General features: G+C 40.4%; 1 protein-coding gene and 9 non-coding genes across 10 annotated transcripts; 1 reads left to right on the forward strand and 9 right to left on the reverse strand.

Annotated features, from left to right (window-relative positions):
- Nucleotides 1-2,525: 2,525 nt before the first annotated feature.
- LOC141512810 (heme-binding protein 2-like) lies at nucleotides 2,526-8,025 on the forward strand. The gene is made up of 6 exons (XM_074222071.1): nucleotides 2,526-2,584; nucleotides 5,661-5,776; nucleotides 6,110-6,245; nucleotides 6,842-7,007; nucleotides 7,134-7,323; nucleotides 7,571-8,025. The coding sequence occupies exons 2-6, from the start codon at nucleotides 5,702-5,704 to the stop codon at nucleotides 7,613-7,615; spliced, it is 612 nt and encodes a 203-aa protein (XP_074078172.1). The 5' UTR covers nucleotides 2,526-2,584; nucleotides 5,661-5,701; the 3' UTR covers nucleotides 7,616-8,025.
- A 160-nt stretch (nucleotides 8,026-8,185) lies between these two features.
- Nucleotides 8,186-8,263, reverse strand: LOC141515731 (small nucleolar RNA SNORD81). The gene has a single exon (XR_012476479.1). It is a non-coding gene; the product is annotated as a small nucleolar RNA SNORD81 (small nucleolar RNA).
- Nucleotides 8,264-8,415: 152 nt separating this feature from the next.
- LOC141515750 (small nucleolar RNA SNORD47) lies at nucleotides 8,416-8,494 on the reverse strand. The gene has a single exon (XR_012476496.1). It is a non-coding gene; the product is annotated as a small nucleolar RNA SNORD47 (small nucleolar RNA).
- Nucleotides 8,495-8,783: 289 nt separating this feature from the next.
- LOC141515751 (small nucleolar RNA SNORD47) lies at nucleotides 8,784-8,862 on the reverse strand. The gene has a single exon (XR_012476497.1). It is a non-coding gene; the product is annotated as a small nucleolar RNA SNORD47 (small nucleolar RNA).
- Nucleotides 8,863-9,409: 547 nt separating this feature from the next.
- LOC141515755 (small nucleolar RNA snR60/Z15/Z230/Z193/J17) lies at nucleotides 9,410-9,492 on the reverse strand. The gene has a single exon (XR_012476501.1). It is a non-coding gene; the product is annotated as a small nucleolar RNA snR60/Z15/Z230/Z193/J17 (small nucleolar RNA).
- Nucleotides 9,493-9,683: 191 nt separating this feature from the next.
- On the reverse strand, nucleotides 9,684-9,764 carry LOC141515732 (small nucleolar RNA SNORD79). The gene has a single exon (XR_012476480.1). It is a non-coding gene; the product is annotated as a small nucleolar RNA SNORD79 (small nucleolar RNA).
- A 618-nt stretch (nucleotides 9,765-10,382) lies between these two features.
- Nucleotides 10,383-10,447, reverse strand: LOC141515776 (small nucleolar RNA SNORD78). The gene has a single exon (XR_012476521.1). It is a non-coding gene; the product is annotated as a small nucleolar RNA SNORD78 (small nucleolar RNA).
- A 380-nt stretch (nucleotides 10,448-10,827) lies between these two features.
- Nucleotides 10,828-10,891, reverse strand: LOC141515753 (small nucleolar RNA SNORD44). Its single transcript, XR_012476499.1, has one exon. It is a non-coding gene; the product is annotated as a small nucleolar RNA SNORD44 (small nucleolar RNA).
- A 665-nt stretch (nucleotides 10,892-11,556) lies between these two features.
- LOC141515775 (small nucleolar RNA SNORD77) lies at nucleotides 11,557-11,626 on the reverse strand. The gene has a single exon (XR_012476520.1). It is a non-coding gene; the product is annotated as a small nucleolar RNA SNORD77 (small nucleolar RNA).
- Nucleotides 11,627-12,405: 779 nt separating this feature from the next.
- Nucleotides 12,406-12,486, reverse strand: LOC141515752 (small nucleolar RNA SNORD74). Its single transcript, XR_012476498.1, has one exon. It is a non-coding gene; the product is annotated as a small nucleolar RNA SNORD74 (small nucleolar RNA).
- Between the last annotated feature and the right edge of the window lie 274 nt (nucleotides 12,487-12,760).

The raw sequence follows: 12,760 nt of genomic DNA on the forward strand, positions 1-12,760 counted from the left end.
GTGGCTGAAAGTCCATTTCTGCCATGAAGACTCATGGAGCCAATAGAACTCAATCACTTCCTTTCTAGCTAGAATCTGGTTAATAATGCCTAGAGTAATAATATTTATTACTGTTATTTGTGTGACATTTTAAATTTTTCCTCATTTGAGATTCACAATCCTACAATGTGTGGTTACCAAAGGTGTCACTAACCACGTTTTACAGTTAGGAAGTGGGCTTAGAGAAGTTAAGTGACTTCCCCAGGGTCACATAGCTGGAGTCAGAAGCAGGATTTGAACTAGGTCAGCACTTCACAAAGGCTACTCACATTGCCTTATAGAAGATCTGTTATTCTCAATTCCAAATCCCATGATTTTTTTCAGGGTTCAGATTATTATATAAAGAGCAAACTCTCATTCATTCCAATGTTATCCCTTAGAACTTTCCCCTTAATTTTTTTTATTATGAATTTAACATTTCAGAATGAGAACAAAAAAAATAAGAGGATCGCATAAGAAATGTTTTTCAGTTTAAATGAATATAAAATCTCACATGGTAGTAACAAAATTCTCCTTTTCAGTGTCTCCTGAACCTCTTTTTGCCTTCTATATATCTCTCTCTCTTTTTTATTTTTTAACTTTTTGCAGGGCAATGGGGTTAAGTGGCTTGCTTAAGCCACACAGCTAGGTAAGCATTAAGTATCTGAGGTCAGATTTGAACTCAGGTCCTCCTGACTCCAGAGCCGATGCTCTATCCACTGCGTCACCTAGCCACCCCCCATGTATCTTTTCAATATCTCTTTGATACTTTTTTTTTGCATCAATATTACAACTTCTCTCCCAATAACTCTCCACTCACTAATACAGACATAAAAGCCAATCCACACACTAACTATATCTGTTGTAAATTGTGTGGAATGTTCAGGAGGACTAACAGTTCTGGGGTGAGGGCTTGCCAAGCCCTTTTCAGGGCAGCTCATCCACCCTTTGGTGGCTACTTTCCCCTAACTCTCACCTGCATTTGTGGCCAAAGCCCAGTATACCATGTCATAAGATGGGCTAACAGATGGAAGATAACTGTTGAAGTGCTACCCAAGCATGTGAAGACATTCCCTGGAGAATGGACAGATGAGACAATTTGTTTCAACAGCCATGAAGGCAGCGGAAGCAAGCTTTGTAGAGTGTTTAGAATTTGGTGAGACGTGGAAGACATCAAGGGTCGTTCACCCAAAGCATCACCAGTCATCTTGGTTTTTGTCTTGCCATTAGACTTGGATGACTCTGAAAAAGTCACTTCAATTTCACTTAAATCTCACTCCCAAGTCAAGATATCACTCATGATGTCATTGGTCCTCTTTAAAAGTGAAGGACAGGGGGGTGGCTAGGTGGCTACGTGGCGCAGTGGATAAAGCACCGGCCCTGGAGTTAGGAGTACCTGGGTTCAAATCTGGTCTCAGACACTTAATAATTTTAGTCATTCTAAATCGTACCCTAAAATTTTGAAGTCATGTTTGGGAAAAGCTAAAACTACACTGTGTCCAGCCCTGATTCGGTTAAGGTCTAAATCATGGAGTTGGAAGGTCTTCTCTTAAAGCCAACCCGAGGTCTCGGCTTCTTTTATATGGTGAGTATTCTTTTACTGAGATTAGACTAGGATACAGCATTGGGCTTGGAGTCAAGCAGACCTTAGCTGAAATAACATTTCACACTTACTAGCTGTGCAACCCTTAGCCAGTCACTTAACTTCTCTGTCTAACTCAGTTTCCCCAGTTGTAAAATGAGAATAGCACCTACCTTGAAAAGTTATTAAGATCAAGAGAGAAAACATTTGTTAAAAAGCCCTGAACAAAGGGCAGTTAGGTGAAACAATGGATCACTCACTGGCCCTGGAAGCCAGAGGACCTGAGTACCTGAGTTCAAATCCAGCCTCAGAAACTCACTGGCTCTGTGACCTTGGGGTAAATCATTTAAGCCCAATTGCCTCCAAAAAAACTGGCTCATAGTCTGGACTAAATAAATACTTATTCTCTTCTCCATTTAGTAGCTCCCATTGAGCCAGGGAAGAATTCTTAGTCCTGTCTCAAGTCAACCTAATGTAAACCTTTGTTGATTCAGACCCCGTGATTCCAAAAGGAAACTCCACCCATTGTACTGCAGTTTAGCCATAGAAAGTTGCTTGGGGACACTAAAGACTAAAATTAGAAGCTGGTCCTTTTTTAAAGACTGTGCTGTCTATATCCTAATGGGCGAATGTTGCTTGGAGTCAAACAGAAGTTGTCTTATTATGCAGAAGCAGCTTTACGAATCTTGATGCTTAAGAACAGCATCATATAAATCCTCTCTTTGTGCTCCTCTTCACGTCCGTGGCAACAGGCTTTGTTTCGGACTCCCTTAATTCAACAGATGGCATCCCAACCCAGAGTGGCCATATGTGGGTGCTGGTGCTCAAAATGCTGTGGTTCTCCTAAGTTTGCACCAATAGAAAAATGGAAGGAGTGTCCTAGTCTCATAACAGTGACATAAGTGTTCTCACACATACTGGAACACATACATCTGGGTATGTGTTCACACTTTGGAAAACAGGGACCAGGGAGCTTGTTCAGATGTAAGTATTGACAATTCTTTAATGTCTTTCCAAATCAGGAATTGGGGCAGGTATGGGAGGCAGAAGAAAGAAGGGACTGGAAAGAAAAAGCTTCATGCAGTCATGATAGAATAAGACATTTGGGGCTGGGGGTGGAGGGTAGGAGGAGTGAGGGGAAGGGAGATTTAATTCTGGAAATTGTTTGAAGGCTGTTACCAAATTGTTGGTTAATAAGTCAAATATTATAAAACTGCCCAAATACTGTTTGATCAGCTTTTATCTTCCTTGATGGATAAATTGAAATAAGAAGCAATGGCTATGAGACTAAAAGTGAAAAGCTTACAGCCTCTTCAGCCAAGTTTTCTTTTTTTTTTTTTTAGGTTTTTGGCAAGGCAAATGGGGTTAGGTGGCTTGCCCAAGGCCACACAGCTAGGTAATTATTAAGTGTCTGAGACCAGATTTGAACCCAGGTACTCCTGACTCCAAGGCTGGTGCTTTATCCACTACACCACCTAGCCGCCCCAACAATTTTTTTTTTAGGTTTTTCAGCCAGTTTTCTTGCTCTATATTGAGAAGCGGCGAATGCTGATCTCTTTCTCATGATGGGTAAAAAAAAATAATAGGATGGTCCAGGGTCACTCAATTTTATATGAATTTGAGCAAAGTAGTTTCATCTCTTTTAAGGCTTCACCTTCTTCACTGGTGAAAAGAAATTGGGTGAGATGAACCATCTCTGAGGATTTTTTTCTCTCTAGACCTTTGAATCTTTGAACTTTGACCTCCTTTGGTTTTCGCAAAGCCTTGTATATTAGATGGGTCAGGTGGAGAACTGGAAAGAAGTAGTTGAACAAATCCTATCACCATCTCCTACTCCTCTGCCAGCTTTCTCTTAGTTGCTGGGGGCTCCCTCAATCTCTTCTATAAATTGGCAGTCCACAAACCAATCAGCTCCCAATCACCCAGCTCTGCCTCCCCTTTGTCCCTCAGCTACTCCAGCTGACACCACAGTCTTTCAGAACTCTCTGGGCTAGTGGAAGAGAATTCATAAACTAACACTGGTTGCCAAGCAGGACTTGATTCAGTATTTCCCTCTGCAGTGTAGAACATGGATGTATGTAAGCAAGGGTAGGGAGAGAAGAGTACAAGATGGGTCTTGGTTTGGTTTTTAAATGACTCATGTTCCTTTCTACAATAACTGCCCCACACTGCTATCTCGTGTCCCGCTGAAATATAATCAGTATCTCTAAGGTCCTTTCTATGAGTCTTTAGTTAAAAAGTTGTTATGGATCTTTTTCACTTGTATATCACTTACCTTCTACATTTTTTCTACATTATTACCTCCTCTGTCACACACATACACCCTTCCCCTTCCTTAAAATGGAATTCTCCCTTTTAAACCAAAAAAAAAAACCCAATGGTGACCCCATTCAATATAGGAGACATCCCATGCTCAAAGCCCCTTCCCATGTCGAGCTCATTTTCCCTGGCCTATTTTTTATGGCATTCATTCATTCATTCATTCATTCATTTTAGTATACCTCAGAACAATGCAGAAGCTGACATTTTACAGGCGATTAGAAAAAGGATTATAAGCTATTAGTTTCAGCCCAGTCTCAAACTATTAAAAATCACTTTGGGGGCAGCTAGATGGTGCAGTGGATAAAGCACTGACCCTGGAGTCAAGAGGACCTGAGGTCAAATCCAGCCTCAGACACTTTATTGTGTGATCTTGGGCAAGCCACTTAACCCCAAAAACCAAAATAAAAAAAAAGTCACTTTAAGTTTTGTGTTCCCAAAAATATCAATCCTCTGAGCTTTGAAGTAATTGCATATTTGATAGGTATACCAGATATATCTTCTGTAAATTAGTGATGTCATGGAAACACTAGCCTTGGAGTCAAGAAAACCTGAGTGTGACTCGGGGAGTCAACTAACTTCTGCTTGTCCCAGTTTCCTCACATATAAAATGGGGATGACAACACCTACCCTTTAGGATTTCTGTGATCAAATAAAAGAATATTTGCAAAGCACTTTGCCAATCTTAAAGTATTATATAAAGGCTAGTATTATAGTAGTAATAATATGACTGTCAAATCACTTCTGTGTGCCTGTTGCTTCACCTGTAAAACAGAAAACAGCTACTCAACTGACGTCAATAACTTTTATGAACTTTACAAATTCAAGTTATTTTGAACAGACAAGGTGTTCAACAGTGTGGCCCACTAATGGTGGACTTCTATCCAGGGTTATTAATCATCACTTTCTGGAGTCATTTAACCCATTAATATTAACGGCATTTATTATAAGCTTTAAGGTTTCCTACATAAAGATATCTCATTTTATTTTCCCAGCAACCTGGAGAGGTAGATCCTGTTATCTCCATATTACAGATGAGGACACTGAGACAGATTAAGACTTGTCCAGGCACACAGGGCTTCATGACTTGAGCCAGAGCTCCACCCAGTGACCCAATTAATTAGTTACCTTCTCCTCCACATCGTTTTTCCTCATTTTGTTCAAGAATATCCTTAGTTTTCCACATATCAAGTGTTCCCCATGTACCAATGTTGCAACTTTACTAAATGTGAACATGTTGGGGATGACTACTTATATTTTGGCTCCCAGGAGTCACCTCTTCTTTTCCATGTACTCACAATGTTTAATAATCCACCTTAGAATATTTTGCTAAAGATTTTTATCAAACTAAACCTCTAGACTTCAGATGCCATCTTTCCCCATGTCAAAAATGTCCTCCAACTCTAATCTTAAGGTTTTGTTTTTTGCAAGTGACTTGCCCAAGGTCACGCAGCTAGTTGTCTTGAGTCTACATTTGTACTCAGGTCCTCTGGGACTCCAGCACATGATGCACTCACTGCATCACCTAGCTACCCTGTCTCTACCCTTTTAAAGATACTTTTCTTCTTTCTCAAAAACTGCTAAAGCACAATCTCACTACTATCTTTTGATAGCAATAGTTTCAATATTCAATTCAATTTTTTTCCTCTTGGTATGCTTCCAGAAGCAGAATTCTACAAAAGTGCGGCACCCCTTTATCCATTTCTGGTTGTCAGACTGTTTTCTGTGACTGTTCTTTCAGCTGACTCCCCTTAGGAATCTATTTCCTCTAGTGTGGACATCATGATCAAATCCCTAAAAAAGACGTTGCTGTCCCAGAATTTGGAATCACCTAAATGGAGCCCAGCAGAGGTTGCGGTAAATACTGCCAGAATCTGGGGTAGAGATAATTGTGGTGGGAAGTGAAAGGTTTATCATAGACGTTCCAAGATCTTACTAGTATTAGCTTCTGAAGCAAGCTAGTTTTTTGGCAAACTGAGAAACAGGGATTACCCAATAAAGTTACCTTATTCATTACGGGTCCAGTTACAGCAGGAAAGGGTTGGCTTTTTTTTCATGGGTCTCTAAATTCTATCATCTAAGTAGTTTGTTGCTGGAATCTGATTATGACAAGGCCCCTTCATAACAAATGGTTGTCCCACCCGAGTTGTGCCCACTAGGGCACTTCCTGAAAGATGGTTGTATTACCAGGTGCCTGGATGTGAACTGCGGCATTATGAGACTAGTCTATGGGCCAGCACTGTGATCAGAGATGAGAGCCAGAAGGAAGCACTTCGTCAAGGGCTCAGGAAACTTCTCCACTACATCCAGGGAGAGAATGAGACAGGTATTCAGCTGCTTAGCGAACCCCCCAACCTGCCCAGAATGACCTTTCTTAGCACTGTAGGTGGCATCCCTATATCAAGAGCTGGGCTTTTGCAGTTGAGATGACTGGAAGCAGTTACCAGAGGCACATTATGGCACTCTCCAACCTTTCCTGCTCGTCATAGCCTTTACTATTAACCCTAAAGCACCATCTATATACAAATTGAGGTTTAACTTTATGCCTAAAGTAACTGTCCTTAAATTATGATTCAAATACTAGGGTATTTGGGGTCTCACTCATTCTAGGTCTACATACCAGGCTAACAGCTTGTCCCAGATAGTTGAGAGATTGGTGCATTTGCCATTTTCCAAAAATAAAAAATTTTAATTACACACATAACTGGTTAATTTTTCCCCGAACATATTATAAAGCCTAGTTTTACTACTATAAACATACAATTTACAATACCATAGGCTACTATAAACCAGTTTACATGAAATCACACTACAGTGGTTCAAAAATAAACCCTTCTCATGCTGGGGTTCCTGAAGACTCCCAAGGCAGGAAATCAATGGTTTTAGAATATATGTAGGGTCACTATTTTTTTTCCTTACCAGAGACTAAGATTGAGATGGCAGTGCCAGTGACCTGCCTGGTGCAACCTGGTACCAATGAATACAAGGTTTCCTTCTTTGTACCACCTAAGCATCAGCATTCTCCACCAGAGCCCACAGACCCAGATGTGTTCCTTGAACAGAGGAAACCAGCAGCTGTTTTTGTCAGGTAGCTATTTGCTTTGTGAAGTAGAGGCCCTGTCATGTAAGTTCACTCTATCAAGACTTGATCTGAGTGTTATCCTTCGAGAATGCCAATTTAAGAGGTAAAGATGTTTTCATCATCTTATTACAGGTCATTTGGAGGATTTGCTTCTGTAGAAAAATTCAACAAGGAAGCAAAAATTCTGGCAGACATTTTGCAGAAAGAAGGCCAGTCCTTCCACTCGGATTTCTACTTTACTGCTGGCTATAACAGGCCTTTCACACTCTTCAACAGACATAATGAAGTTTGGTATTACAAGAAAGAGATTGAAGGGTTGTGGGTAAGGGCTTAATTTTTGTGCTCACTAAAAATCATACCATTCACATGCTACTAATCCCTTTTAAAACTGTTAATATGCAAGAGGCACTTTGAAGGGTCAGGAAAGCAAATAGCCACACCCTAGATTTCCAAGTCATCCACAGTTCCATATGAATTCATTTCTTTTCAAATACATGTGTTATAGGAAATGAGCTAAAGTTAAATAAAGTGTCTTAGGTAGTCATTGTGTAAATTTTCTTGATTTACAGATGGCGAAAAACATCCTTGGAAAAATTGGTAAACTTCTAATCTAATGGACACAATAAGTGAAGAAAAATCCAGGCTCGGACCTCAACCACCACTGACTTGCACCTTGTGAATTTTGGTGTGTATACCTGCCAATTTTATTAAAGTTCTTTATTTTCTTGTCAAATGAGATATGTACAGCATTTTTGCATATTTAGCAAATACTCTCTAGCTTTATTATAGTAAAAATTTTTTTACTTTAAAAATTTTAGTTACTTAAAAAAAGAATTAAGCTCAATGTGATTTATGAATACTCACTTTATCTAATGTCACTTAAAATGTTCTTTCCTTCCAAGTATACATACCTCAGCCTAGAATGGATACATAGATCATTCTTCCTTGCAATGGTGCTAAGCTAAATTTTAGATATGAAACTCAGTTCTTTTTCAAGATATCATGGACAGCAATTAATGTAAAATGTCACTTTATTAAAAATTTGTTGTATATAACTTCAACAGCATACTATGTTTTGTTCCTCTTGTTCCTCTTTTCAAATCCTCCAAAGGGTCCTAACCTGTAATACAAAAAGGCCACCTTTAGTAAAAAAAAAAAACCCAAAAAGTACTTCCCCTAAAATTGTCAAAATCAGACCTTAGTTTCTCATCACTTTATCAGTGAGAGAGTTCAAGTAAAGGATGATGTCATCATATTCTAAAGGGCATGGATATACTTTGATCCTTCCCCCTCAACTTACTCGGAAGTTGCATCAAGTCACTTCTGATTATTCATTGGAAGTATTCCTATATGAAATAAAAGCTAAAATTAGCTAAAGGTCATGACTGCCTGCAACAACAATTATTTTCCTAATAACCTCAGATTAAAAATGGAACGGTTTATGGTTGAAATCATTGCCATTTCATTTGGCAGAATCATTAACATCACTGGTTACAAGTTCCCACCCAAAAGGATCGGCAAAATATACATTAAAAATAGCTTACCTTTCAACTTTACATGTTTACTTTTCTGAAGTTTTTACGAGATCTGTAAAAGGATGAAAGAAATTTCAAGTGGCAGTTTGACTATTTGTTCTCTTAGCATGCAGAGAATTGTCTTTGTCATCTTGTATACAACCTTGCCCATAGCCTCCCATTCATGTCTTTTATTAAGTACTACAGGCCAAATTTGAACTCAGGTCCTCCCAAACTCCCAATACTGGAGAGCTCTAGCCACTTATGTAACCTCAGTATAAAAAAAGGAACGGTTTATGAGTAAAATCACATCCTTTCATTTGGCAGAATCTTTTGCATCACTGGTTACAATTAAATATTCAAATTTTCAATTTGATAAGCTTAAATGATTTCACTTACCAGTTTTATCCTATCTCTGACATTTCATGCTGGAAAAAAACCAAAGGACACATTACAATTAGGGCAAGACAAAGTTTAAGAAAACAGCCAAACCCCATTCTAAAAATATACAGGAAATATAAATGCCACAATAAAGATCTTTCAACTATCAAATCAAAATAGCAGGAAGTACATTAAAATAGTGCTGTCCACCTTTATTTTTAAAAGGTTTTATTGAAAAGAAAAAACCGACTATTTTCATTTGTCATTTTGAGAGTTCTGTGAGTTTGGTTTTATTTTTATTCAAATTTTTTAAACAAGACAGTATGGTTAAATAGCTTGCCCAAGGTCACACAACTAAGTAATTATGTGTCTGAGAAAGGATTTGAACTCAGGTCAACAAACTAAGTCAATGCTTAGCCGCCCCTTGTTTATTAAAGCTTTTAGTAAACCCACAGGTGAGAATGCTTCTTGAACAGTCCTGAATTAAAAATATTAAAGTCTTGTCTCCAATAGCTGATACATCAGATAGGAGCGAAAGACAAAATCTGTATTCACCACCATAAATCTGATGAACTATGTTATCATCATTGTATCAAGCTGAGACACCACTGTATCTTATTGTAACCCAGTTTGCAGTTTTTCAAATTTTGATGATCACCTTTTCAGTATCTTCACCTTTGCTTGGGCAGATGAAGTCAACTCAGATCAATTCATTTTCACCTGCAAAAGAAATGGAGTTAAATTCTTGCTGGATTGTTCAATCTTCTATCGGAAGTCTTCAAAACTGTACTGTTTCAGGTAGAGAAATTCCTCATGATCTTTCAGAGAGATTCCCATTGTTTTGCAAAATAGATCATCACTAACAGTACATTATGGGTCAAGCTAACTTGACCTTTTGATAATTTTACAAGTTCGTCTTTATATTGAAATGCCATTTGGACTTGTCTTAAGCCTGTGTTGGTACTTACTTTTTCTAATAATCACTTCTTCACTAGAACTAGTTTATCAATTTTGCATATGTAAAAATGCTTTTTTTTCTTTTAGATTTTTTTTTGCAAGGCAAACAGGGTTAAGTGGCTTGCCCAAGGCCACACAGCTAGCTAGTGTCTGAGACTCCAAGGCCGGTGCTTTATGCACTATGCCACCTAGCTGCCCCTTTTTTTCTTTTAAACAAGACATTAGGTACCAATTTTATAACTGGATCAATTGAGTGCAGATTGTATATCATGGAGAAAGCTAAAGTCAAACCAAGTACTATAGTTCCTTCCCCATGCATTCAAACTATTTTAGGGTAATAGTTTCTTCTTTAAAACAAGATGCTTGAAAACACCTCAATCCAAAATTATCCAGTTAATAGCTAATATTTGATACACTTACCAATTTGAAGAGATCACAGCATCTGGACCAGGAAAACCTGAAGCAAAATTTTACATTAAATTTAATTTTATCACAGAGAAATGAAGGTTGGCCTCACTTCATTACAGGGCACTTCAGTCTGTGGATTTATCTACATGCTGACTTCAGGTCAGACATTTGAAGACATCATAATAAACCCTGTTAAATAGCTTTAGAGAAGGCTTAATTTTCAAAAATCCTTGGCAAAATTCAACATACTTGCATAAGACTTGAAAAATACCTTTATCTCAAGTAATTTATCTATACAACTTTATGGGATTAGGTTATTCCCATTTTATAAATATCCCTAGGTACAGTGATCTATGGTTTCTTACAACTAATGAAATGAACTCTAAAATCAACTCTTACTACTAGCACTGGTTGCTATCAGTTCAACTGTTTAATGAGTAATTTAAATTCACTTACAAATTAATCCAATTGTAGTGACTTCAAGTTCAGCTGATGCCTAAAACAAACAAATCTAATAAATAAAAGTCAAATATGAATTAATAGCTAAAGTTTAAAACAATGCCTGAAATCAGTTAGAGCTAATTAGACCTCCATGATAAAAGTCAGTCTATTGGCTTATCATCATACAGGCTTTGAGTCTACTCTTATTCCCTAAGAAGCTAATAAATTTAAAACCATGAGCATCATCTGGATCTGTGAGCTAATGCAATTTTCATTATAAACACTTAAACATCACCATCTTGGTTTCCCTGAAGTTTTTTGTTTATGGTTTTCTTTTTAAATAAACCCACCAGGGGCAGCTAGGTGGATAGAGCAGTGGCCCTGGAGTCAGTAGGCCATTCAAATCCTAATTACCTAACTGTGACCTCAGGCAAGTCACTCATCCCCACTGCCTTGCAAAAACTAAAAAATTAAACAAATTCAAGATTATACTCCATTCTCAGGTTCTCACATTTGCAACTTTAAATACCTAGAAATAGCAAATTGCAGTACAATTTTTCTTATCCATAATGATAAGTTAAGATAAAAAAACTACTTAAAAGTAGATGTTTCATCAACTGGTGTCCCTGGTGCTTCTAGCGCTAAATTTTGTCCTTCTAAAGCTAATTTTACAGACCCTCAGTAGCTTTCTCTTTCAAGGCACTTAAATCCAGATTCCTAGTTCTACTTTTGAATGGCTTTAGACCTTACCATCTCCATTTCCAATCGTCAAGTCACTAGAAGAAAAAGCAGAAAAAGAAAATGTTATTCCTTTGATTGTGGAAATCTTAGCAAATTACAATTTTTTGTAAGGCAGACACATCAGATAATAAGGTAAATATTCTTCACTATGTTATCCGCTGAACTATGCAACCATCATAGTATCTGCCTTACTGTTGTTTAGCTATTTTTCAGTAGTCAATAAAGAAAAAAACAGCATAGCGATTACCTGGTTCGCTCTTGAGTAATACTCGAGACTCTAGGAAAGAAATTTAAAAAAAAAACCTGAATATCCATCTTTGTTACAAACCTCCCAATCCTCTGTACTACTACATGTGCTTCAGGGTCAAGAAAATGGTGGTAACGATTCTCATCATATTCATGATCAAGAGTAGCAAATAAACCTCATCATCACGGCACAGTAGGGCGCTTCCCCGGCAGCAGCTGGGGCGTGGGGCACCCGCTCCGGCACGGCGCCCCTCCCCCCCGGCTGCATTTTCAGCCCCGCGGGATCGATACTCACCGGCTCGGCCGGCTCCCCGGGCTGTGCACCTGCAAGGGAAGGAGGGAGGCTTCAGCACCCCGGCGCGCCCGGGCCCTGGCTGCCCGTCCCCGCGCGAGCCTCAGTCCGTCCTTGTCAGAAATGCGTTCTGTCCACTACTCTTGCACCATCACGGGCTTCGCGGCTCGGCCCCCCCAGGCCCTCCTCCCGCACCCGGCTCACCTCCAGGGTCGGCGCGGGGCACCAGCCTTTTTCGGGTTCCATGCCTAAAAAAGATGAAGGCGGGGGTTGGGAATCGACTCTCAACACTGCAAGTTCCCCATCGGGAGCCTAAAGGAACGGAATAACGAAAGGCCACGGGCGTCGTTGCCCGGGCCTGGGCCAGGGCGGCGGAGCACGTGCCGGCGGGTGCGGGCCTCCCCGGCCGTGCCAGGCTGGGCTCGGGCCCGCGTCAGAGCCGTTGGCATTCATCAGCGGGCTCAGATGTCCCTACCAACGCGGCTCTCATCACGCGCGGCGGCCCGAGCCGGCGCCCCCGACACGGCCCCCCACTCCCCGGGGCCGCCGCGGGGCCAGGCCGCAGAAGGGAGCGCAGCTTACCCGGAGCGGAGCGGAGCGGAGCGCGGCGCGGCCGCCAAGCCCCCGCGGAAAGAGCGAGCGGCGCCGCGCCGCCCTGTATATAAAGGCGCCGTGACGTCATGACGCCCCCCACGCCGCCTCGCCGGAGAGCGGGAACCCGGGCTTGGCCGCCCCGCCCCCGCCGTGGCGGGGCGCCCCACGTGACGCAGGCCCGCGGC

Source organism: Macrotis lagotis, chromosome 2 (assembly GCF_037893015.1).
Source record: "Macrotis lagotis isolate mMagLag1 chromosome 2, bilby.v1.9.chrom.fasta, whole genome shotgun sequence".
In the NCBI taxonomy this organism is placed as follows: Eukaryota; Metazoa; Chordata; class Mammalia; order Peramelemorphia; family Peramelidae; genus Macrotis; species Macrotis lagotis.

What these genes read in the sequence shown, in the direction of transcription:
- LOC141512810 (XM_074222071.1), top strand. Translation starts at nt 5,702, where the DNA reads ATGATCAAATCCCTAAAAAAGACGTTGCTGTCCCAGAATTTGGAATCA. An exon ending in GGAGCCCAGCAGAGGTTGCG is followed by an intron (nt 5,777 to 6,109) that starts GTAAATACTGCC and finishes TTGTATTACCAG; the next exon opens with GTGCCTGGATGTGAACTGCG. An exon ending in AAGAGATTGAAGGGTTGTGG is followed by an intron (nt 7,324 to 7,570) that starts GTAAGGGCTTAA and finishes CTTGATTTACAG; the next exon opens with ATGGCGAAAAACATCCTTGG.